The sequence below is a fragment of the Rattus norvegicus genome, chromosome 7 (assembly GCF_021556685.1).
Source record: "Rattus norvegicus strain SHRSP/BbbUtx chromosome 7, alternate assembly SHRSP_T2T, whole genome shotgun sequence".
In the NCBI taxonomy this organism is placed as follows: Eukaryota; Metazoa; Chordata; class Mammalia; order Rodentia; family Muridae; genus Rattus; species Rattus norvegicus.
Window position 1 is genome coordinate 120,359,405 of NC_141540.1, and position 25,120 is coordinate 120,384,524.

Here is a 25,120-nt window from a genome sequence, read left to right on the forward strand (position 1 = left end):
CCCAAGCCAGATGGCTGATTCAGAATTTCTGGGTGCAGAATTGGGTGCTCAGTGTCTGCTTGGGAAAGAACTTCTCACTGGAGTTTGGAAGAGGAAAGGAGACAGAAAGGAAGAAAGAGAGATTGAAGAAGACAGGGAGGACATAGGAGGGAGGAGGAAAGAGGAAAGAAAAGTAGGGAGGAGGAGGGAGAAGGAGTGAGGAGGAGGGAGGGGCTGTCTGAGACCTAGTCCTCCGTGGCTTGTAGGGTTGGGGAACAATCAGACACTGTCTCTCCTCCACCCCCTGGGCTGCCACTGGCTTTCATCACTGACCTAACCCAGAGGGCAGAGCACTGTGGGGATGGGGCAGGAGGCAGAGGAAGGTCATAGGTCAGCCTTTGCATGCTGAGCTGGATCAGGAATAGAGCTACTTAGGGAATGGCTGGGGGAGGGGGTGCTCTGGGGCCCCTGTGAGGTACACCCATCCCACTGCGGGTGTAGTCAGCAACGGAAGGCAATGGTTGGGAACAGTCGCCCTACACTTTAAAGTGGTGGGATCTGTAGTTTCTTCTTTATGCAAACAGGCCTGTTGGGAACACTAGGAGTTCGAGTTGGAGATGGAGGGTGATTTGAATAGGCTAGGCTCCAGGCTCTGGGAGCTTGCAATATGGTAGAATGTAGACCGAGGAAGCTGATCAGTAAGCAAGCGTGTGCACGCACACGCACACACACGCACACGCACGCACACACACACACACACAAAATCACAAACTTCCACATGCGAACACACAGGGGCCTGCTGGCCTCCTGGAATTATGTCAGCCCAAAAAGTGTTGGTGTGCATTTGCCACAGACTGTTGGTTCTCTGCCCACTGCCTCCTTGCCAGCATCTCCAACATCTCCTCAGAGACCATGAGGATGGAATCAATCACCTTTCCTACCATGTTAACCCCAGAATTATCTCTAAGCTGCTATTTCCTTTCGTCTGGCTGGCACTCCTGCTTACTCCAAAGAGCTCCTCAGCATCCAACTGTTTCCTTCATTGTGTGTTCTCTTGGCAGGGCTTGGTAAAGTGTTCAATTAAATATTCATAAAATGAACTTAGGAATGAGTGAGTGGGTCAGACTCACCTGACTTCTTGACCTTCTCTGTAGCCTTGAATGCCATGGGCATGGCAAAGAGTGAGGAGTGTAGGCCTTGTGCTGGATCACAGCAGCAGCTGAGGCAGGGAGGGTCAGGCACAGCCTAGCATTCAAATGACCAGCCTCACCCACTGTCCACACACTGGAGACTCAGGCTCTGCCATCTGCCCTGAGTCAGCAGGCGGTGACCCCAGCACGGCTATTTTGGCATCCTTAGGCAGTAGTACTGAAATCAGCCACCAGGTGGCAGCACGTCCTCAGGAAAAGGATGTGTGAAGGCAGTGGGGCTGGGGTTGAATCTGATGCTGGGACCCGGAGAGACCAGGCCCAGAATGGGAGAACGAAATGTGGATGTGTTTTGTAAGTGATCTCTTTCACACAGATGGCAGAGGGTTCATTGCGCTCCACAGGAAAACCGTGTGGTCCAACCATTCAAAGGGCAACGCTTAACACTGGACTGCGGCTCCAGTATTAGGGAGGAAATGCTGGGCCACTGCTGTTGGGGTCACTTCTCCTCAAAGATGTCCCCCCCAGGAACCCCTTGTGGCCACTCCAGTCCTCTCCTGCAGGTCCCATAGAGAACCATGTCAGTTTCTACGAGCATTTTACTCCAGGTCAGACAGATGCTTGGCTCTGGGGCAGATCCAAGGGCAGAGTAGGGCTTTTTGCCCTTTGGAAAGACAAGTGCTCACTTTGCCATTAGAATCTTTTTCTACCAGAGACCTAAACAAAGGTCCCAACCAGCCCTCCTTGCTCAGCTGGAACTGGGTTCTAGGCTGGGTGGTCTGACACACTTGTCCTCACACTGAAGCACAGTGTGGGCCATATTTCATACAGGTATTGGCTGTGAAGCATTCACTGCCGTTTGTCACGATGACACCCGCTGATGGGTTCCTAGCATCTGTGTAATCTATGGGAATCCCACGGTCAGTGAAGGAACCCAGGAAGCTCTGAAAGAGGTGGGGGAAGCACTTCATAACGTGCCAGGACATGATCTCTAAGCTGCTATTGTTATCGTGGTTATCGGTTTACACTACTGATGATCACACAGGGCCTCACACAGGTTGTGTAAGAGCTCCACCACCAAGTCACATCACCAGACTTTTAAGCCCCATTATAAAGGGGGAAGAAAGGTGGTGGCGCGGGGCTGGGGATTTAGCTCAGTGGTAGAGCGCTTACCTAGGAAGCGCAAGGCCCCTGGGTTCGGTCCCCAGCTCCGAAAAAAAAGAACCAAAAAAAAAAAAAAAAAAAAAAAAAAAAAGAAAGGTGGTGGCGCACACCTTTAATCCCCGTACTCAGACAGCAAAATCAAAGTTGATCTGAGTTTGAGGCCAGCCTGGTTTATAGATGGGGTTCTAGGACAGCCAGGGCTACACAGAAAAACCCTGTCTCAAAAAAAACAAAAACAAACAAACCAAACAAAAAAGCAGGGTGTGTGTGTGTGTGTGTGTGTGTGTGTGTGTGTGTGTGTGTGCTTTCCAGAAAAAGAACAAGAACATAGGTCTTGACTCAGGGACACCATGAAGGGATGTTGTAGGACAACACGTCATAGATCACAAATGATCCAGTCAGATGACTACTATCGCCAGAACTCAGAGAGACTGTGAACTGGAGCTATCTGGGAAAGCTTCCTGAGCTCGGCGACCTGGCGACCAAAGTGGGGAGAACGGCACAAGCATCTTGCACGAGCTTCTTGCACTTAACTAAGGAGAGGAACCTGGTGCTGGAGAGATGGCTCATCAGGTAAGAGCACTGACTGCTCTTCCAGAGTTCCTGAGTTCAAATCCCAGCAGCCACATGGTAGCTCACAACCATCTGTAAAGAGATCCGATGCCCTCTTCTGGTGTGTCTGAAGACAGCTACAGTGTACTGATATATAATAAATAAATCTTAAAAAAAAAAGAGGGGGGCCTGGTTCAGCTTGAGAGTTAGTGGTTTAAAGAACACTCTAACCCCATCCTCTTACTCTTGACCTTAACAAACACTTGCTGGATGGGGCCATTTTCCTCATTTTATTCTTCAGGATGTAGAGTTAGCTGTTGGCCTGCTTCAAATTCCCTGGTGTGAGCCAGGCCTCAGCCAGGTGTCAGCTGGCCTGAGTGTGAGCTAGGGTTTTGGGGGTGGCAGGAGGTAAGGAAGCCCAGAGTTGGGTCCCCAGATCCACAAACACCACCGAGGAGGCGGAGGCGGGAAGTCAGCTTGGGATACATGAGATCCTAATTCAAAAACCAAACACTCCAGCTGCAAAAAGAGCTTGGGGAAAGCAACTCGTGGCTCTGACACTGGGGCGGTGCTTCTCAGAGCCCTCTCCCCACCTACACAGAGTAGCTGGCAGGACCTCTGCCTCACACCCAGGTGAAAATGAGCATCTCTGACAGTGGTCTGAGTTGCAGAGCAGTGAGCACAGGAGATGTGGTTGTCATGCTGAGACTTAGCTCAGCTCCCTGCAGGCCTTGGGAGGGCTTCTTTAGGATATGTGGCACCCCTGTGGAGGGCTCTGTGAACACCAAGGAAGCAAGGTGTCAATCAGGAGAGGCAAGGTAGCAGTTTGGTCCAAAGTAACTCAGTAGCCAGTATTGGTTCAAACTTTTGAGTCCCTAACCCTGTGTAGTTTATTTGGGGCATATTTAAGCACAGCACAATTTAATGAAAAGTTTCCTGGTGGGCTGGAGAGATGGCTCAGCGGTTAAGAGCACCCAACTACTCTTCCAGAGGTCCTGAGTTCAATTCCCAGCAACCACATGGTGGCTCACAACCATCTGTAAAGAGATCCGATGCCCTCTTCTGGTGTATCTGAAGACAGCTACAGTGTACTTATATATAATAAATGAATAAAAAAAGTTTCCTGGTGATAATTAACTTGATAGTGTGCACATCAAAGCTCAAGACACGACTACATTGAAACTCTTTGTAAAGTACAAGTGGTATCTTCCATAAAGATTTGGTCTACAGATTTACTGGGAAAAGTAGGTCAAGATAAGGGTTGGGGAAGTATACAGTGTGGTCTTGACCATGCAGACAGAGCTATTACCCAGCTATTAACCACATCTGTTCCCAGCCTTCTAGGCAGAAAACGGGTTATATATCTTATCATTAAGTGACAATCCTGTGATTAGCATTCCTGGTTCCCCTAGTGATTATCTATGAGCACCAGGGGCCTCCGTGCCTCCTCCACACTCCGCCCCCAGCTGAGGAAGGACACTGGTCCCACTCTGCCTAAATGAGGTGGTTGCTAGCACCGTGGTCCCTGGAGGGTCATTCTCTTGCAGTGAACCCATTGGACATAATCATTGGCACCGGAAGTTGGTAAGAAGATAAGATTGGAGCTCCCGAGCTGGGAAGCACTGATGGTGTTTGTTGAGCCTCAGGAACATGGGGCCGTATCTTCAATAGAACTCCAGGGCCCTTGGGACTAAGGAAGGAGGTTTGGTGTGAGAGATTCTTTGCCAAAAAAACTTTTACTGGATGGTAATGTTTGTGGGGGAAAGACGTCAAATCTGAAAGAGGCAAAATTCACAGCTCCGAATTTAGCGCAGATGTTCAAAGATCCCAGACTGGCGGAAGGGGTCTCAGGGCCAAGATCTGGATCTTACACCAACTGTTATTATGTCTGAAAAAAGTTACTCCCTTTCTCAGATACTTAATTTCTTTCTTTGTGAGACTGGGATTTAGCGGGAACCTTACAGCACTAACTAAAGCTTTGTAGTGGAGGAGACACAGGTTTTTCTTAGGAAGCGGTATTGAAAATATGAAAACCAAGGTCTTGAGGTTTGCAATTCACTGAACTTTCACTAGCCCCAGGATGCTTCCGTTGCCCCGGCAACCGCCCGGCTGAGTGGTCCCCAGAGTGTCGCTAAGGAAGCTGGGAAGAGCTCTGTCCTCTCCAAGATGGCGGCAACGACAAGGGCGGGGTCCGGAGCCGCCAGCAAGTCTAAACCTTTTCCTCCTTTTCCTTTTTTTCATACTAACGGCGAGCTTCCATCAACACTTGTTCTTTTTCCTGGTTCAGAGAGTCCCGGAGCAGAGACAGAAGGGGTGCCCGCAGGGATTGGGGCAAATACCCAAGGGGAGAGGCGGGACTTCCGCGTCCAACCGGAAGTGACGCGACAGTCGCGGTCGCCGCCAGGTGGAACGGCAGGTGGGTTCAGGTGCCAGCCTGGCCCGGGCCTGGCTGTGGGACGGACTCTCTCGGTGAGCGACTGAAGCGGCTCCCAAGGGTCTGGAGACCGTGGGGCGGGCTCCAGAATCCGAGCCCATCGCCCTGGCCTGGGGTCCTCCCCTGTACCAAGTAAGAATCACCTACCCCCACACCCCCACGCCGCGCCCTTCCAGCCTGAGGCTCCCTCTCCCAGTCTAGAGGGGAGGGGACCAGAGGCCGGCTGTCCGGGTGGGGGAGGGGTGGGAGCTTGGGGCTGGCATCTGGGCATTTCAGTTCCCTGAAGCCCTGTGCTCTTTTCTCCGTCAGACCCAGTTTCCTATTCCCCTCCCGAACTGGGCAGTTAGCCAGTCGGCCCCAGCTCTCGGAACCATGTTTGCAGACTTAGACTATGACATCGAGGAGGATAAATTGTGAGTATATTCTTTCCCAAGACCTGAGAACTGAGGACCCAGTTCCCTCGTGTCCTTGGGTGCCCTGGCTCCACACATTCTTTCTTTTTAGTGTACGGGAGTAGAAATGGTCCCAGACATCCCAGTAGTAGATCACTTGTAGGGGGTTGTGACAGGTTAACAGATAACACGACTTGGGCCATGTGAACCCTGAAGGCATTATCCAGGTAATGCTAGGGTGGTCTGGGAAGGTGTTCCAAAGCAGGTAACAGAGCCAGGTTGCAAAAGCTGCATGGAATGCCACCATCAGACCTTCCTCCCAGCACAGGTGATTAGTAATCAGAAATCATATTTGTCTGACCCTTAGAAAGAATGAGCCATCTCCTGGCCTTGTGTGTCGTTAGTCCTTAATAAGAGGTGGGTAGCCGTTGGTTGTTAGGAAATTGGTCTTCAGTAACCAAGCTGACATCTGAACCTGTTCACCACAAGACAGCCTAAGTTGTATTGTGAGTGCTGGGGTGTCTGAGCAGGAAGATGGCTGGAAGATAGTTGAGTAACCTTCTAAAGGAAGGGGGTTGTCATGTCCTGCAAGTACCTGAGAAAGGTTACAAAAAGTTTCCTTGGAGTTTAGTCTCACTGCAGATTTTTGGCAACCCTGGCTTTGACCCCACCACTGACTCTTGAGCAGTTCTGGTACAAATTGCTCTTTCTGGATGAGAAAGGAAGAGGCTACTTTATATAGGTTGTTGGAGCTTTTCTGGACATGGGACCCTGCTCCTTCCAGTCAGCGTTTGACCAGAATTCACTGTCACTTGCTTCTCTTCCCAGAGGAATCCCCACTGTGCCCGGGAAGGTCACCCTGCAGAAGGATGCTCAGAACCTGATTGGCATCAGCATCGGAGGAGGGGCCCAGTACTGTCCTTGTCTCTACATTGTCCAGGTATGAGACATACGTTGGAGGTCAGGGTAAGGTCCTGGGTGGAGTGTCGCACCTCCCTTCGTGAGCATGTCAGAAAGAGGTTCATTTCTCCACTCCGAAAAAACACTAGCTCCAGAGGCTGGGAGAGGGCTGAGTCAGTAAAGTGCTTGCCATGTAAACTTGAGTAGCGGGGTTCACGTCCAGGCACCTGCGTAAAACACTGATGAGCTGGGTGTTCTTTCTTGTAACCATAGTACTGGGGAGGTGGCCACAGGTGGCCCTAGGCCACCTAACTTAATAGGTGAGTTTGAGGTGACAGATTTCCTGCGCACACCCCTGCCGCCCAACAAAAAGGTGGTTAGTACCTGAGGAATGAAAGCAAAGAGTGGCTGTCCTGCACACACATATGCATACATACATGCATACATGCATGTGCATACATACATAGTATATACGTACATTTGCATACATAAATGCACACAGACACATACCTGCATTTGCCAACAGATAAAGGTCGATCTTGTTTCTTTAAAATTTTACGATTGCATTTGCATGCGTGTGCTTGATGTGTGTATATGAGTGTGTATATGTGAGTGTGGGCTCACTCTTATCAGTCACACACTGGTCAGAGGACAGCCCTCAAAAGTCAGTTTCCTCCTGTGAGACCCCACATTTGAAATCAGGCCATCGGGCTTGCATGGTCGACACTTTACCCCGCCAAGCCATCTTACCTGCCCTGCCTGAGGTCTGGTCTTAGCAACACTGCCCGGTGCTCTTGAGTAGGGATGGTCCCCACTTCCTTTTCTACCTGTTCTTCCCTCCCAGCTTGTTCTGATCTGGCTACCTGGCAGACGCTTGTCGGCCTCACACTGAAGTTAGTGCTGGTTACTGCCTGGTGTGTAACATACTCAGTAAAAATGTCTCAAATGAGTTTTGTTTGCTGAAGGGGGAAGGCTGTGAGATAACAATGTCTCTGTTGGGTGTGGTAGCATCACACCTACAGTCTCTACACTTGGGAGGTGGCAGCGGGGAAGGTCAGCAATTCAGAGACCTGCTGGGCTACACAGTGAGTTTGATACCAATGTGGGCTGCTGGAGACCCTGTCTCAGCAAACAGACAAGCAGAGTAGTAGCCCAAGGTTTGTATGTGAATGGCCCTGAGTACCAGTGAGTTTCTTAATCACTCTGGGCCTCAGTTTGCTTATGTGGTAAGTGAGGATTTAAAAATAGGTAACCCAGGTTTGATTCCCAGCATCCACATCAGACAGTTCACAACCACCTGTAAGTCAAGTTCCATGGGATCTGATGCCCTCTTTGGCCTCCTGCCCCTGCATGCATACAGTGCACAAATGTTTACTCATATACATTACATACATAGACATGAAATTATAAAATTAAATATTGAAAACCTCTATGGAGCTACAGGAGACCCCATTTCAAAAGAAACAAAACCAAGTAAACTAATGAAATGAAATATGTAAGCACAAATATCTTTGCATTCTTGGGAAAACGGAGCGGAATGGCAGTGGGGCCAGGTGCTTCCCAGGTGGCAGCTGTGATGGTTCCCTGGCAGCTGTGCCTTTCCCAGCTGCCGTGCTTGGGAGAGGGGAGCAACTTGATGGTTTCTGCTGAGGGAGCTGCCCTGGTCATCTGTCCACTGCAGTGCACGAGTTTGGCAGCTCTGCCACAAGTCGGGCAGCTTTGTCATGAGGCCTACTTCACCAGGTGCCTGGCCAGTCAGGGGCATTTCTGTAGCCTTGAAGGATCCAGACTATCCCCTCTTGGAACACCCAGCCGAGCAGGCCTCAGGAGCAGACAAGGCACTTCGTCTCTGGGTAGATCATCTGCCCTGACCTCTACCTTTGAGGGTGATTAGGTCTCCTCTGCCCCAGGAGACATAGAGAGACTTCCCTGGGTCCCCTGAGGTCACTTACCTGCTCAGCCTCTGTGCCATTCGACTCCACGTCATGTGTTCACTGCCGAGGAGCGTGGCTATTGAACTGCACCCTAGCATGATGGTGTCTCTTCTGTTTGCGCATAGCAAGTCAAGTGCACAAGGTCTGTGTCCGTCAGCAGCCCCTGCCTCCATCTCACCCTGCTCAGATTTGCACTTGCATGTAAATATCCATGCAGAACAGAGGCATCAGATCCCTCTGAAGTTGAACTCACAGGCGTTGGTTGGTTTCTGGGTTGGTGGGTGCTGGGAACTAACTTGGGTCTTTTGCAAGAACAGGATGCTCTTAATGGCTGAGCCATCTCTCCAGGCCTCCTGTCTTGCTTGTTTTCTTACTTTATCACTCATTCTTAGTTCAGGAGATAGAGAGCTCACTCAGCTCTTTTCTAAGACCACAGTTCTCCCTAATATCCTATCTCCTCATTACTGTCTTGACTCAGTATTAGCATCACAGGTGACATCTGTGAAAACTTTTCTAAGGCTCTGGTCAGCTCTATGGAGGCTTAGGAATAAAGAAGGGACAGAAGCAAGCCCCAACCTTCTCCAGCACTTGTGCTGGATTTTCTAATGAACTAGTGTCTTTGTTTTTTAACATATTTATCTTTATGTGTATGGGTATTTTGCCTGCATGTATATCTGAGCATGATTGCGTGCCCGGTACCTGGGGAGACCAGAAGAGGGCATCAGAGCCCTGGGACTGTGGTTACAGATAGTTGAAAAACCACCATGTAGGTGCTGCGATTCAAACCCAGGTCCCCCAGAAGAACAGCCAGTGCCCTTAACAGCTGAGCCATCTCTTTAGCCCTGAATTGGTGACCTTTGTTCTTGACTTTTGTGTGTGTGTGTGAGACAGGGTCTTATGTAGCCTGGGCTGGCCTTGAACTACTGACCCTGATCCTCTAGCTTCTCCCTCCCAAGTGTTAGCCTTACCAGTATGCGTGCTGCCATGCTCAACCCCGGACTTTTTTCTTGGCATCACTTCTTGTTACTTTCTTTGGTATTTCCTGCTATTTCTTTGGTATTTCCTGCTATTTGCCCTTGTGTGATCTTGTTTTCTCAGACTTTTGTCATCTGTCCTCAGTCTAACCCCCTTGGGGACCTCTGCTCGTCATTTTTTGTCATTTCTCGTCTCCAGGGCCCCCACTTGGTACATTTGGGAGCCCTCCTTTTTCTTTCTCGTCAGTGTTGTTCCCTTATTCCTCAAAGTTAACATGATCCCAAGCTCAGGAGTGAAGGGCAAAGGGGTGGAATGGCTCAGTGGGTAGGGTGGGTGCCCACTGAGGCCCTGGGTCTGTCCCCTACACTTAAAAAATAATAGTAGGTTTGGAAATAAATTTCAATTACAAATTTTGAAAATGCTTATATTTTAGATTAATTTACTTTGTGTTGAATGCTTTGACAGCATGTTTGTCTGTATACCATATCCATGCCCAGTGTTCATGGAGGTTAGAAGAGGGCATCAGATACTGGAGTGACAATGGTTTGAGCCACCACATGGGTACCAGGAACTAAACTCAGATCTTCTGCAGGTATAGGAAGTATTCTTAACCACTGAGTCCACTTTCTACTCCTAATTTTTATTCCTTAAATAAAGATTTTTAGGCTGAGCTTGGTGTTGCACACCTTTAATCCCAGCACTTGGGAGGCAGAGGCAGGAGGATTGTGAGTTCAAGACCATCTTGGTCTTTATCGTGAATTATAGGACCTATGCTCCTTTATGTACTGAGCATCTGTCTCACGGGCCATGGTTAGAAGTTTGATTTATCATTCCCTTCTCCACTGTCATTAGCATGATCATTCCATTCTCATTGGGACCTTTGCACACATGTGACTTATCCTATCCCTCAAGCCTTTGAGAAACTGGTCGTCCCTGCATCTCAGGTGTCACAAACCCTGTGCTGGGTCCTCAGAAAGTGGCCTTTGGAAACGGAAACTGGGTGTGAACTCACTACCTCCCTCCCCCCAGCTCCAGCATCTCCCATGTGGTCCTCTCTGCCTCTGGCTTGGACTGTTCTAGGGACTCTTGTAAGTGGAATCGGGGTTTATTTTGCTTAGTGTGAGCTTAGAGTTCACCGTGTTGTAGTTTCCTTTTGCCCTATTTTGAGGTAGGTTTTCGTGTTCCTGCCTGTGGGTGGTGCTTTTCCCAGGCTGACCTTTGTCCTTCGAATGTTCCCAGCACTCCTGTCAGTCACTTGTCCACACGTGCACAGGTTTATTTCTAGATTTCTAGTTCCCTCTGCCAGTGCCACACTGTTTTAATGGCATTAGCTTGGTAGGGACATTTGAAATCAAGAAGTGTGAGCCTTCTAGCTTTTTTTTTTTTTTCCTTAGATTATTTTGGCCTTTCAGAGTTCCTTGATTTTCTGTATGAATCTTAGGATTTAGATTTTTAGAATTTTTCTACCTATGAAAATGTCCCTGGGATTTTGTCAGGAGCTCACTGCGTCTGCAGGTTGCAGTGGGTAGGACTGATAACTTTCACACCTTCTTGGGTGAGAGTACGGACCCTTGTGTTCAGGGCTGTGGCCAGATGCCTGAGAGAACAGTTAAGGGGGAGGTTTATCTTGGCTGCTGTCACAGCTTTCCGTCCATCAGTGCAGGGAGCATGTGGCTGAGCAGTCACATCAGAGGAACCTAGAGAACAGGAACATGGGTGTACTGTACTGGCTGCCTTTCTCCTTCCCCTGTCCAGGTTCCCACGTACGGGATGCCTCCTTTAGTGGGAAGAACCTCTCAGACACACAGAGGACCTTGGGGTTCCCTTGGTGCCCTCTTCTGGCCTGCAGTCACATATGCAGGCAGAATGCTGTACATAGAATAAATAAATAAATCTTTAAATAAAAAAAAAAAAGAAGAAGAGAGCTCAAGGCAGCCCTAGCAAGAACTTCCTAGGAAAGCACATCCCTGGCCCTGCTGTCTGGTGTCATCCACACAATGCTGGTTTGTAAACGTATCCATAAAAGATCCATCCACCCACCCCACCCATCCATCCATCCATCTATCTTAATGACTTCAACAGGGATGCATGGACGTTTTCAAAGAAGCCTGACCATTGGAGGGAGATAGAACTGGGATTCCTGCAGGCAAATCCTAAGAGTGCAGTGTGAGGGTCACGCTGAAGATGCACTGGAAACACCAGATGTTAAAGAGACCAAAGTATGGAGTATCTGCTGATGATAGATACAGGGAGGAAGAAAGGGAAGTCCTGTGGGTATAAATGGTGAGGCCATAGGGCAAGGCTGCCCAAGCCCCGTGGAGTGATATGCCACCATATGCCAGACACCAGCCACAGAGCAGCAGGCACTAACGTTCCCACTGCTTATTTATTGCATCTCCCTATGTCTGCGTCTCCTTCATAGAATAGGGTGTTTACTGTGGGATAGTGTAGCTCAGGAGCATGGGAACATGACTTTTATTCAATGTTAAAGAAGCTCACAGTTAAGGGCTTGCCTTTCATCTCAGAAGAAACTTTGAACTTGGGTTGTTTTGTTTTTAAGAACATTGAACGGTCCCCAGCTCCGAAAAAAAGAACCAAAAAAAAAAAAAAAAAAAAAAAAGAACATTGAAGCCGGGCAGTGGTGATGCACACTTTTAGTCCCAGCACTGGGAAGACAGAGGTAGGTGATCTCTCTGAGTTTGAGGCCAGTCTGTCTATAGACTGAGTTCCAGGATAGCCAGGACACTACACAGAGAAAGTCTTTAAAAAGAAAAACAAGGGCAAATACCCACATGTGTGTGTATGTGTGCGTGTGTGTGTATACATATGTATGTATATATATTTGCACATACCTAGAATCCCAACACTGGGAGATAAATAAAGGTGGGGCAAGTGGTTGCTGGAATTGAACTCATGACCTCTGGAAGAGCAGTCAGTGCTCTTAACCGCTGAGCCATCTCTCCAGCCCTTGAGCTCTCTTCTTAAGCAAAACTTTTCAAATGAGTTAAACCTTTATACTCCTGAGCCTGCCATGGATGGCCACTTAGGTGTTACTCTTGCTGTGAAAAAAACACCATGACCAAAGCAACTTGGGGAGGACAGTAGGGCAGGAACCTGGAGGCAGGAGCTGATGCAGAGGCCATGGAGGAATGCTGCTTACTGGATTGTTTCCCCTGACTTGCTCAGCTTGCTTTCTTATAGAACCCAGGACCACCAACCCAGGGATGGCACCACCCACAACGGCCTGGGCCCTCCCATATCTATCACGAATTAAGAAAATGCCTTCCAGCAGTGGTTCTAAACCTTCCTATAACCCTTTAATATAGTTCCTCATGTTGTAGTGACCCCCAACCATAAAATTGTTTTGTTGCTACTTCATAACTGTAAGTTTTCTACTGTTATGAATTGTAATGTAAATATAAATATACAAGATGCAGGTTATCTGATGTGCAACCCCCAAAGGGTTGTCGAGCATAGGCTGAGAGTTGTTACCTACAGGCTTACCAACAGCCCACCGATCTGGAGGCATTTTCTCAGGGAGTTGAGGTTCTCTCTTTTCAGAAAGTTCTGCCTCATGTCAAGTTGACATAGACCAGCTAGTACAGCTGGGGTCCAGCCAATACCCTAGACGTCACCAAAGCACCCTTCCTAGCTTCCCAACTAACTGTTCAATGGCATAACCTTTCTTTTTAGTTTTATCTTAATTAGTTGGGTTGTTTGTTTGTTTGCTTGTTTGTTTTTTAGTATAGAATAGAGTCTATTCAGGGCATGGGGAGGGGAGTTGAGAGGGTGGTAGAGACAGAGGAAGGCAGAGAGAGTAGAGAGGGGAGTACAGGCCGACATGAGCACGTGGAGAGAGGGATGACAAGACTGGGGAGAGGGGAGTGGGATGAGAAGACAGAGTGAGAGCAAGAGGGCAAGAGCAGTTTGTTTATTTTGAGACAGGTTCTATCTGTGTAGTTCTGGCTGAGCTGGTCACAGATACTCACCTGCCTCTGACTCCGTGTTTATGTTAAAGGCATATGCCACCACGCCCAGCTTAGTGACAGAATCATTTAAGTGCCAGTTTATTTTCTGGACAATTATATTTTCCAGACCCTCCTGCTCTGCAGTTAAGTTTTTACCATAAATCTGACTAACATGGCCAGTGACATTCCCAAGCTGGCTGGAAAATTCAGCCTCTAGGGGAAGTCCGTCCACCTCCTGAAGCTCAGCCTGCAGAGTCTCAGGACACAGAACAAATCTGGGTAAACTCTTTCCCAGAATGCAGTATGGTCTGCCTTGGTCACATCTGAAGCAGTGTTTGCTGTCCATAGGGCAGTCTGTCGTCCCAAGCTCTCACCAGGACTGTCCCCTGGGATAAGTTTACCACATCTGGGGTTCCTCTAGCCTGCACCTCCCAACTTTTCTAATTTCTCCTGCAGAGCACGCTTAGTCTTTCTTAGTCATGGCAATGACTTTCCTCCCTGGACCTGTTTTCTGCGTTGGGTGAAGTCACTGTAGTGACAGCATCTTCAAAGCTCTCATTTGATTCTGTCAGATTGCCCACATTCAGGGCAGGCTTCTTCACTTAAAACATTCTCTCAGGAAATATCTTCACCGACATACTTGAGGTGCTTCACCAGGCTCTCTCCTCATGCTGACAGTCAAAACCAGCCACCACTAGCTTCCCTCCATCTGCTTATGTCAGCTTTCTCTCAGCAGTGTGCCAGAGTTCCCATTGGCCACCCCCAGCACTGCCTGCAGTGTTTGTAATGTGATCGGAAGGCTGATAAATGTTACCTTCACTCATCTTCCCTTGTAACACTGTAAACTAACATGAAGTATCCTTTAGACATGGCTTTTTTAGAAGATTGAGAAACTAGAGGTGACTCAGGAGCCAGACATGGTGGCTCAGCATGTTATTGGGAGGCTGAGGCAGGAAGTTTGCTATTTCAAGGCTAACCTGGGCTACAAAGTCAGACCCTGTCTCAAAACCAGCTGAGAGGCATAGAATGACTGCTGGTTAGTTCGATGTTTCTGTAGTTCCTCTGATCCAGTGTGTGCTACTCCATTTGTGTGTGTGAGCCCTGTGTCTGTGTGCCCCCAGCCTCTGTGTGTGAGCCCTATGTCTGTGTGTAAACCCTAGGTCTGCGTGCCCCCTGCATTTATGTATAGATATATGGCTCTGTATGCCCCTGCATCTGTTTGGACCCCATGTCTGTCTATATGAACCCCATTTCTGTGTGTGCCCCCTGCATCTGTGCATGGATCCCGAGTCTGTGCGTGGATCCCGTGTCTTGCGTGGATCCCGAGTCTGTGTGTGCGCTCCACAGCCAGCTTCTCTTTGCTGTTATCACTGAACAGTTCATCTTTGACAGAAACGCCATCTCACAGCCAGTGAGCACAAGTACCATTGAAGGAACTAATTAAAGGGCTCACAGGCATTAGGGGCCTTGCTCAGAGTAACCCTAGGCTGTTCACTGGAGACCAAAGTAGGTGCTAGAATTATTAAACACTGCCAGAAAGCCCAAGAAGTAGTAACAGTAAGGGCAGCTATGAGAGCTGTGAGGACCACTGGGTTCCTATTGGGAAAGTCTCAGCTTTGGCATTCACAGCTTGTCTTCTGTCCCCTTCCCAAGAATGGGGAGATTTCCTCTTGCCTTTGCTGGCACTACCTGAGGTAGAGGAGGGCCTGCTTAGGTCAAAAGTCCCACTCCATTGTCCCCTGCTTCTTACACACCTGCAGGTATTTGATAACACGCCTGCAGCCTTGGACGGCACTGTGGCAGCTGGTGATGAGATCACTGGGGTCAATGGCCGATCAATCAAAGGAAAAACCAAGGTAGAGGTGGCGAAGATGATTCAGGAGGTGAAGGTAAGAGGGTTATAGGAGCAGCTGGAAGCTTGCTCTGGAGTGTGAGACCCAGGCTGTCAGGTCCCTGCTGAGCCACCCAGGCTGTCAGGGGCCTAGCAGGCTTCGGGTTCACTGCCTGTTACTTATATAGTAGTATGAGGGACACTCCAGTTTCCTGGACCCCTGGGTCCCTCTGAGCTCCCAGAGATGCTGAACACTCAGGTGAGCTGTGATGTCCCTGCTTGGGGCTGCAGAGGCACTAGATGCCAACAGTGACTTCACTAGGTCAGTGGACTCTAGTGACCACAGCTGGACCATGTTTGCCCTAGATTATTGTGGGAGGGACTTCAGGCTCTGCAGAACCCTGAGCTCAGGCATTTCTGGTCCAGATGCAGCCCACATCCTTCCACCTGCTCGTTCCCCATCCTGGATTTTCCACTGAAACCCTTGCTCTGAGTCCTTGTCCCTCACAAAGGAAGCATGGTCTACTTGCCATCCTTGGCAGTTCAGCCACAGGAGACCTTTGGGAAAACTGCGAAGAGAGCCACATGAGGGGTTGCAAAGCCACAGAGGATAGGCAGTCCCACAGTCAAGTGTGGGGTTCAGCTTGTGTAGCCTTGGGCCCAGAGCCTGAGACCCCAAATCCTGGCCAGGCCAGTACCCTCTCCTTCCTATTGGCACCATCCAAGGCTCTAGGACCAGCCCTTACTATCCCCTGCCATGTATTTATTTGTGTGTATGTGCACATGTGCGTGTGTATTGGAGTTTGGATTTATTTTATGTGCATTTTGTTTGGAAGTACACATGTGCACCACCACTTGTACTTGATGTCCTCAGAGGTCACAAGAGATTATCAGATCTCCTGGCTTGGAGTTCCAAATGGTTGTGAAGCACAGTGTGGGCGCTGAGACCTGAACCCAGGTCATACACAGGAGCAGCAAGTGATGGCTCTCAACCACTGAGCCGTCATCCTTCAGCCCCACGATTCCCTTCCCCCTTCCACTCAGACAGGCATTGCTCTGGCTTCCTCACACTCTTATCCTGTTCCCAGTCATCTGGGTACTTAGTCCTCACTGAGAACTAAGGGGTTACCTCTGTAGCTCCTCCTAGTGTCCCTTAGGCACCAGACAGACCAAGGAAGGGCTCAGAGCTCAGGACTACGCCTGACTGACTGTGTTGGTTCACTTGTCTGTGCTGTGGGTGTAAATTTTCAGTCCAAGTTTGCTGTGAGTAAATTCAGTCCCAATCTCAGAGGCCATAGGATCGCAGAGACGAGAGTGACTGACCATGCTGGCCTCCCATGTGCAGCTGCCCTTTCCTGAGCAGTCACTAGAACATGGACTAAGTGAATCCCCAAATCACTCTACTTCCCCTGAGAAGCCCTGCTCCTTTCCTTCTGGTTGGTGTACTAGAGCCAGACATGTAGAAAGTAGTTTCTGGGGGGCTGGAGCTAGGGGCCACTGTCCTGATTGTGTCTGTGCTGCTCTTGTAGGGGGAGGTGACCATCCATTACAACAAGCTGCAGGCGGACCCTAAGCAGGGCATGTCCCTGGACATTGGTAAGACAGGCCAGAGCAGCCATGTGCCAGGGGCTCTGGCTCTTTCTGTCCAAGCTGATCCAAAGGCTGGGAGGAGCCAGGTGCTCTCCTTGTAGCTACCCACAGGCCCCTGGCCCTGCATGCTCACTGCCCTGTATTTTACACCCTCCACTACCAGACGTTGACCTGTGTGTCATGTCCAATTTTAATCCCCCTCCTCCATGGCCTCTCCTACTGTGTACTTTTGGGAAGACGTGGTGCAAACTGGACCTTATAATGTGTGTCTCAGGTAGAGTTTTATTGCTGTGAAGAGACACCAGGACCAAAGCAACTTTTATAAAGGCCAACATTTAATTGGGGCTGGCTTACAGTTTTAGAGGTTTAGTCCATTATCATGGCAGGAAGCATGGCAACATCCAGGCAGGCATGGTGCAGGAGGAGTGGAGAGTTCTATATCTTGATCTGCAGGCAGCAGGAGGATGTACCACACTGGGCATAGCTTGAGCATAAGAGACCTCCAAGACTGTCCCTACAGTGACACACCTCCTTCAACAAGGCCACACTTCCTCATAGTGGGTCAAGCATTCAAACACATGTTTTTGGGGGCCATACCTGTTCAGACCATCACAGTGTGCAAAGTGTGAGACCTGTGGCTTGGCATTCTGGCAGAACATCCAGATAAACCCATAGTCACCTACAGCCCACAGCCCTTTAGGATAGAGACTGAGGACAACAAATGAGCTCACGATGGTTTTTCTGTGTGGCCCTGGCTGTCCTAGAACTCGCTCTGTAGACCAGGCTGACAGTGAACTCAGAGATCCCCCTGCCTTTGCCTCTTGAGTTCTGGGATTAAAGGCGTGTGCCATCTCCCTGGTCTTATATTCTTGTTATTGAGCGCTTTGATTCCAGCTACGGACCTGTTCCAAGATCTTAGCTGGTTACATGAAGTGACCAGCCAGTGGTACTTAGTGGTACCTCTACTCTGAAGTGACTAGCTGGAGAGCCCTTACCTTGGCATAGATCACCTCATGCTGGTTGGAAGAGAGGAGGGATGAGGCCTTCTCTGTCTGGCCTGTGTGCCAGTGCTGGGCATGCACAAGCTCTGGGTTCTCACTGACAGCAGCAGCAGAGAGCAGCTCTCAGCCTCTGTGCTGAGCACTGCATGTTTACCTCAGCTCCTCTGAGTGGAGGGTGACTAGGACAAGTAGCCCCAGATAGACTGCTGTGAGCCTTTGCTTCCTAACTGCTCCAAGCACCAAGCCTAGGTTTGCCTTCTTCCACCTACCGGCACACTCAGTGAGGCAGCTGTGATGGGGTTTGGCCTAGATGGCCTGGCTAGCAGCAGACTCATTGGCCCTTTCTCCTGCCCCAGTGTTGAAGAAAGTCAAGCACCGGCTGGTAGAAAACATGAGTTCAGGCACAGCTGATGCCCTGGGTCTAAGCCGTGCCATCCTGTGTAATGGTAAGTCCTCCTTCCACCCACTAGCTCAGTCCGCCATCAAGCTGATGGGCCTGATAGTGTCCGTCTGCCTCAATGTGGACGGCCAGGTCACACCTCTGTCCCTGGGATCCTCTTCAGCTCCCCAAGAGCTACTACAACTGTCAGCTGTGAGCTATTAGGTCACCACCAAGGGGTGGGGGCAACACAGACTTGGGCGGATAGGGGCTCCCTTCCAGCTTGGATGCTGGCCAGCGTCAGCCCCACTGCACTGCCTGCATGCTCCCTGTATAGCACACACACGTTCTGCTCAGTGCTGTACACCTCAGTCTTGCTCTTAACCAGGAGGTGGCGCTGCTGTCCTTGTCACCACTCTGCCTGTGCAGAGAAGCCATGTGCAGGCAAGGCACTTTACGCACGAACTCGATGTCTCCCTGGAGGCTGATGGAACTCGTAGTCCTGCTCCTGCCATCGCCAGCCTATGCTTATAAATAGCAGTGCTATGCATGTACGCGGGCGAGATAAAAATACCCATATAAACTGTGGGCTCAGCTGGGCACATGGTCTTTATTGGCTGGGAGAATGGGGGTGGGGCCTGAGCATGTTCCAAATAGGGTACAAAGTGGCGGCTGCTATTTTCAGCCTCATGGTGCCTATAAATCCTTGTTACTGTAGTCACCGTGCATTGAGATGAAATTAGAACTGGTTGTTGTTTCCCCAGAACCTTGCAATTTCCCTAGCTGTAAATAGGATTTCTAAAACTGAAGCTGTCATGATGTCCCATGACCCAGCTAAAAACAACTGCCTGCTGGCCACGTGCTTATGCTCCAGGGAGCCAGGACATAGAGGCCGTGGGCCACAACAGCCTCCTGAAGACCTGTGAGGTGTGTGTACACACACACACACACACACCTCTCCCATTCCTAGCCCTTCACACAGCAGGTTTTTCAGCCCAGAGGGAAAAAGCCTCTGCCTCTGCCTGTGTGAAGTCCCTCTCCTCCCCTCCTGCTTAAAAGACCCTGCCTAAAACTCCACTCAAAAGTGCACCAAAGCCCAGAGAGCAGGACTCTGCTTAGACAGGCATGGCTGCATAACTTTAGGCCAGCTGTCCTACCCCTTATCCCTCAGCTTTCTCTATAGGCTAGGCAAAGTGGTCCTTGCCCCCAAGGTGCAAGCTGGAGAAGAGCCAGTGGTTATCAGGGACCTTAAGTGTTCCTTGCACACAGAAGGGTGACTCAGTGTGACTGCAGGTGCTCTTAGACCAGTACCTGGTCTGGGCAGGGCCTAGAGGCCCTCACTATCTTGTGAGAGGTGTATGTACTTCATCCCCACAGGTGGGGATATACTCAGAGTTGGGGAGGTCCTCTGCTGCACTTGGAGCCCCACATGACTCCCCAGACATAGGATGAGGAGTTTAATTTTAGTTGGGCGTGTTAATTAGGTGAGCCCAAAGGGGTTTTTGATTGCTGGGCCTCAACACTTTGGGCCTTGGGGAGGGAAGAGACCTTGGCTAGCTTTAGGAGTGTAAGCCAATGGTTTTTAGAAAGGCGGAGGGAATGGGGGATAGGCAAGGCCCACCAGAGCCTCTTCCTGGCATCCCCTCTCCCAGCTGGCCTCTGCAGGGCTGTTGTCCTCCCTTGGCTTGCTGAGCCCACAGACGCCCCTGTCCTTGGCCTCCACAGATGGGTTGGTAAAGCGGCTGGAGGAGCTGGAGCGCACTGCCGAGCTGTACAAAGGTAGGTAGGGGTCTCAGCCAAGAAGTACCTGGTGTTGGTCTGCTCTGGGGAGCCCTGTCTTAGAGAGTGGCAGTGAGGCAGGGGATCTACCTAGAAAGCTTGGAGAACAGTAAAGGTATCAGGTGCCCCTTCAAATTTCTGCACTGCCAGAGAGAGCCCCTAAGAGACTGTCATACATAATCCCAGTTGCCTGTCACGTGGGATCCACAAAGGGGGCCAACTCAGCCCTCATCCCTAGGCATTGGGGAAAAGCCTGTGGACCTAATGCTCAATGGGAACCTCAAGTAGGTTGCAAGCTCAGTGTGATCTCTGACTTGGGTCTTTGTCTTCTGTCATGTGGATCTCTTCCCACAGGAATGACGGAGCACACCAAGAATCTCCTACGGGCCTTTTATGAGCTGTCACAGACTCACCGGGGTAATGGCATCCCCAGACATGCCACGTGGTCCTGCAAACCCCTGTCCCTCAAGACTCAGTAGCACCTAACAGTGAGGTGTGGCCAGCTTCTTCTCTGAGCCCTTCTCATCCCCACACCAAGGCCAGCACTCAGACCTAGTCTGATGCTGGGTGTGGCGGTGACCATGAAGCACCTGGTCCGGGTGGCCTTAGGATGCCCCATCTCACTGCTATTTACAGTGCAGTCACCTCTCTTTGAGTCTGGTCTCTTCAGCCCTATTTATAGGTCAGGAGAGGACAGGAAGTGGGCCTAGAGCTCATGGTGCAGAGCTGGCATTCAGACCCAGGTGTCTGGATTTCTCAGCCTGCTGCTCTGCTCTTGACTAGCATGAACACCTTAGATTTCCACTCAGCCTTTTGTCTAGTCACTTTGAAGGAACAAAAACCAGCTCCTGGGAAAGCCTAGAAGGAGAATGGGGCTCCTTGCAAGTGTGGCCCAAGTGTATCGGAAATAGAACCCTTCAGATGTAGACCCCAAAAGACCTTGGTTTGCTGCTGGCCAGGCCCCTGTCCTGCTACCCAGCAAACCCCTGGCTTCTCTCTGGGTTGAGTGAGGGTTTCAAGGCAAACTTGTCATGCAGCTTTTGGGGACGTGTTCTCTGTGATTGGGGTGCGGGAGCCGCAGCCAGCAGCAAGTGAAGCATTTGTGAAGTTTGCTGACGCACACCGCAGCATTGAGAAGTTCGGCATTCGGCTACTGAAAACCATCAAACCGGTGGGTCTCTCAGAGTGCAGCATGCCCCATTGGCCAAGGAGGAGCGATAGCTTAGCACAGGAGTGGTTCTGGGCTGGAGTCAGGTACCAGATGCAGACACTAGCTTTGTCACCTCTATGGCCATCCATTCATCAGTCACTGCTGTCCTGGGTCCCTGTTGAACTTAGGACTGGTTTGCAAACTTTTCTGTTGCTGTTCACAATACGTCCTTGACTGGACAGTCTTCTAACCTTGACCCATGCCCTTTGGCTCATGCCTACGTCCACTGGAAGGGATGACACATCGGTGCCATTTGTCCCAACCTCCCAGATGCTGACGGATCTGAACACGTACCTCAATAAGGCCATCCCTGATACACGCCTCACCATCAAGAAGTACCTGGATGTGAAGTTTGAGTACTTGGTGAGTGTACTGCCCTGTCTGGCCAGCTGAGGTGAGCCCACCCTGGAGGCCAGCCCTGAGGCCAGCAGGCAGGCTGGGCCCAGACATGAGCTGAGTCAGGCCTGTGAGATTAAAGGCCTGACTAGAGAATCAGGGGAGCCTAGACTCTGTGTCCACACCAAGGAGCTCCAGACTGCCTACAGCCCGGAGCACTGGCGCACTCCAGTTCTCTATGGTTTCTAGCAGCAGCTCAGACTGGGTTTAGGAAAAGGATGTTTTGAGTCCTAGATGATCTGTTGCTCAAAGGAGCTAAAAAAATGATCTGTTGAGGGTTCAGGCTTTTTGCTCTAGCTCTTCTTAGAGTCTTGACTTGTAGGCCTATACACAGCATGTCTTCAAGGGGCTGCCATGCCCTGTTGTCCAGCCAGCACCACCACACAGTACCGTGGGTTTGGGTTTTGGTCTTGAGATAGAACCCTACCTAGGCCTTATGTATGCTAGGCCAGTGCTGTCCCTCTGAACCACACCCTCCAGTCCTCAGAGACTTGAATCTTAATTGCTTTTGAATTTCTCAAGCCTTCAGGCCTTTGCACCCTCCCAGAGGAGTTCTCATAGCCCTGATGCCCCTTTACAGGGCCTCCATCCATGCTTCCAGCCTTTCTCTGGTGGTCCTGACCCTGGTGGCCTATGTGGTTGCTCTCGGTGTGAGCTGAGGGCATAGGGAGGCATGGCAGGGGGAGCTGGAAACTTGGACGAGTGCAGGAAGCTTGGCTGCTGACTTCCTGGCCTCTCCCATCCCATCCCATACAGTCATACTGTCTGAAGGTGAAGGAGATGGACGACGAGGAGTACAGCTGCATTGTGAGTACCAGACGGGCCCGCGGTGGTGTTAGGATGGCTTCGGGTGCCCACGTTTCCCCAACTGCCTCAGAAGGCCTGGGACTGTCACAGGTGGTGGGTATGGCAGGCATCCTGGGGCTTTAGCTGGACTGTAGTTTGGGGCTATCAGCTTATTCTCCCAGTTCCTCTGACTCGGAGTACCAGTTAGTTGGCCATGAGGTAATTTCCTGGATCTGCTTTAGGTCAGGTACCCCAAGTTTGTGAGGGAAAAAGCTAACAGCTTGCTTCTGAGCTCTGCTTTGATTTTAGAAAGAAAAGAGTTGGGCTTATTTACTTTATTGTGTGTGTGAGTGTTTTGCCTGGTGTGTGTGTATGGTGACTGTGACGGTCAGAAGAGGGGTTGTCGGAACTAAAACGACAGAGAGTTGGGCAGAACCCTGTGGGCACTGGTAACTGAACCCAGGCTGCTACAAGAGCAGTGACTATTCTTAGCCACTCTCCAGCCCTGGCTGTTTTTTAGTTTTTGTTCATTTGTTTCTGTTTTGTTGTGTTTGCAGTCAGGGTCCATCCTTTGACCAATATTCATTTATTTCATGTGAGCTGTGTTCGTGTTTCTGTGGTTGATTTTTCTCCCTCCAAAGTTACTGCTTTGAGCTTCTGTCCATCACTGGCATCTGAAAGCCCATTGTGGTATAGCTGTGAGCTGGGCCAGCCTACAGCCTTCCAGCCCCATCTGTCCCTGGGAGGCCCAGGTCCACCCAAGGGCGCTGACAAGCTTGCCTGCCCCAGGCCCTAGGAGAGCCGCTATACCGAGTGAGCACAGGCAACTATGAGTACCGCCTTATCCTGCGCTGCCGCCAGGAGGCTCGAGCCCGCTTCTCCCAGATGCGCAAGGATGTGCTGGAGAAGATGGAGCTGCTGGACCAGAAGCACGGTGAGGGCTGCGTGTGGGGCTCTGTTGCCCATGCTACCCTAGGTGGTCCTTTGCTGGCACTTAGCCCCAGGGTGGGTGCCATTCCCTCCCTAAATCAGAGATGAGGCCCAGAGAGAGTCTCCCTGAGATCCCAAGACTAGGCCCTGGCAGGAGCCCACCTATAGCCTGGCTGGGTTGGGGGCAGGGCTTGGGTCCATGATCTGCTCACTCAGGAAACCTTTGTTTCCTGAGCTAAGAGTTTGGAGGACTTAAGTGGCCAATTGGGCCAGGCCAGGAAGCCTTTGGCTGCGCCCCTTTCTACCCTTCTTAGGCCTGGGGCCCAGGAAGTGTCCCAACAGGAAGGCCAAACCAGTTCCAGGTCTTTCCTAAGAGGAAGCAGTCATAGTCACTGGGCCTGTCTGCTCACCTCCTGCCCCAGTCCAGGACATCGTGTTCCAGCTGCAGCGCTTCGTGTCTACCATGTCCAAGTACTATAATGACTGCTATGCGGTGCTGCGGGACGCCGACGTCTTCCCCATCGAGGTGGACCTGGCACACACCACTCTAGCCTACGGCCCTAACCAGGGCGGCTTTACCGATGGCGAAGATGAGGAGGAGGAGGAGGAGGACGGGGCAGCTAGGGAAGTGTCCAAGGACGCACGTGGGGCCACTGGGCCTACAGACAAGGGCGGAAGCTGGTGTGACTCCTGAGTGCCCCCCTCAAGTGGACCTGGGGGCAGGGTAGTGGGAGGACCGCAGTGGGAGTGGGGCCGGGCCACTGTAGGACAGCGAAGGCATATAGTGGCGCATAAAAGCCTGCTGGCTCGGGGCGCCTGCCTCCCTGCTCCTCTGTCCTTGAACAGTGAACCCAGCCTGCAGCCTGGGACCTGGACTCTAGCCCCCATCCTTCCTTCCCACCTCCCAGCTAGAGGGAGAGCTGGGCCTTGGACAGAAAGAGAAGGGGCTGGAGCAGGCAGAGCACAGGACCTGTCCCTGTCCCTGTGAGCACCTCGGTGGTGCCACGCCTGCAGGGAATGGGAGCTGGGTGGACATCCGAGGCTGTGACCAGTGTACCAGGGCGGCCCCCTGAGTCCATGTGCACACCTCGGCAGCCTATATTTATTTGTTTCTGGCTTAGCCTCAAGGGCTGGAAGCTGGGCCTGTATTGAATAAACAGAAACCCAGACAGAATGGATGGGCTCCTCGCAATGGCTCAGACCCTTTGTAGCCAAATCTCAGCTGCCTCCTGGGTCATGCAGGAGGATGGGACACAAAGCTTAGGCAATTCCCTCTGTGTCCATCACTCACCTCTAGCAGTGCCTATAGGAGCAGCTCTGGGGTCCAGAGGCTCGGGGCAGCATCCTGCTCAGAACCAGACATTGTGAGAACAGTGGGAGCTGCAGCTTGAGTCTGGGTCCTGAAACCTTGACTGTGACCTTCCAGTGTCATCAAGCACTCTCAACCCTTCCCTGTTCTGGTTTTACAATAAGCCTTTGGGCAAGGAGGCAGAACAGATACTGGTCTGGGTCATACGGGGCTGGCTGGGGAGCCCAGGGGTGCAAGGGAGATGTTGACAGACATTTTTGTTTTGTCTGCCTGGCTGTGTGTGTGTGTAGCACATACTGCAGTCCTACTCTGAAGTGCCCCTTAGGACAGGGGATGGCCATCTTGAGACCACACAGGGGCAAGGAATATGTGAGGTGGCAGGGTCCCAAATGGAAATGCTCCTTTGCTTGTAGTTTTGGGCTGCACGCCTGAAGAAAGGATCCAAGGGTCATCCAGTGGGTAA

General features: G+C 50.8%; 1 protein-coding gene and 1 long non-coding RNA gene across 8 annotated transcripts; one reads left to right on the forward strand and one right to left on the reverse strand.

The window, feature by feature from the left end:
• Positions 1 to 5,220: 5,220 nt before the first annotated feature.
• Positions 5,221 to 24,538, forward strand: Pick1 (protein interacting with PRKCA 1). Of its 7 annotated transcripts, none has more exon segments than NM_053460.2 (13): positions 5,221 to 5,409; positions 5,587 to 5,690; positions 6,498 to 6,609; positions 15,207 to 15,335; positions 16,807 to 16,873; positions 18,225 to 18,314; positions 19,973 to 20,026; positions 20,381 to 20,443; positions 21,064 to 21,197; positions 21,507 to 21,599; positions 22,389 to 22,439; positions 23,208 to 23,352; positions 23,771 to 24,538. In NM_053460.2, coding segments are annotated over 12 exon segments (1,251 nt in total). In that variant the 5' UTR covers positions 5,221 to 5,409; positions 5,587 to 5,649; the 3' UTR covers positions 24,043 to 24,538.
• LOC134479937 (uncharacterized) lies at positions 6,508 to 7,483 on the reverse strand. Its single transcript, XR_015624904.1, has 2 exons — positions 7,320 to 7,483; positions 6,508 to 6,796 (listed from the first exon to the last, which is right to left on the reverse strand). It is a non-coding gene; the product is annotated as an uncharacterized LOC134479937 (long non-coding RNA).
• Positions 24,539 to 25,120: the final 582 nt, after the last annotated feature.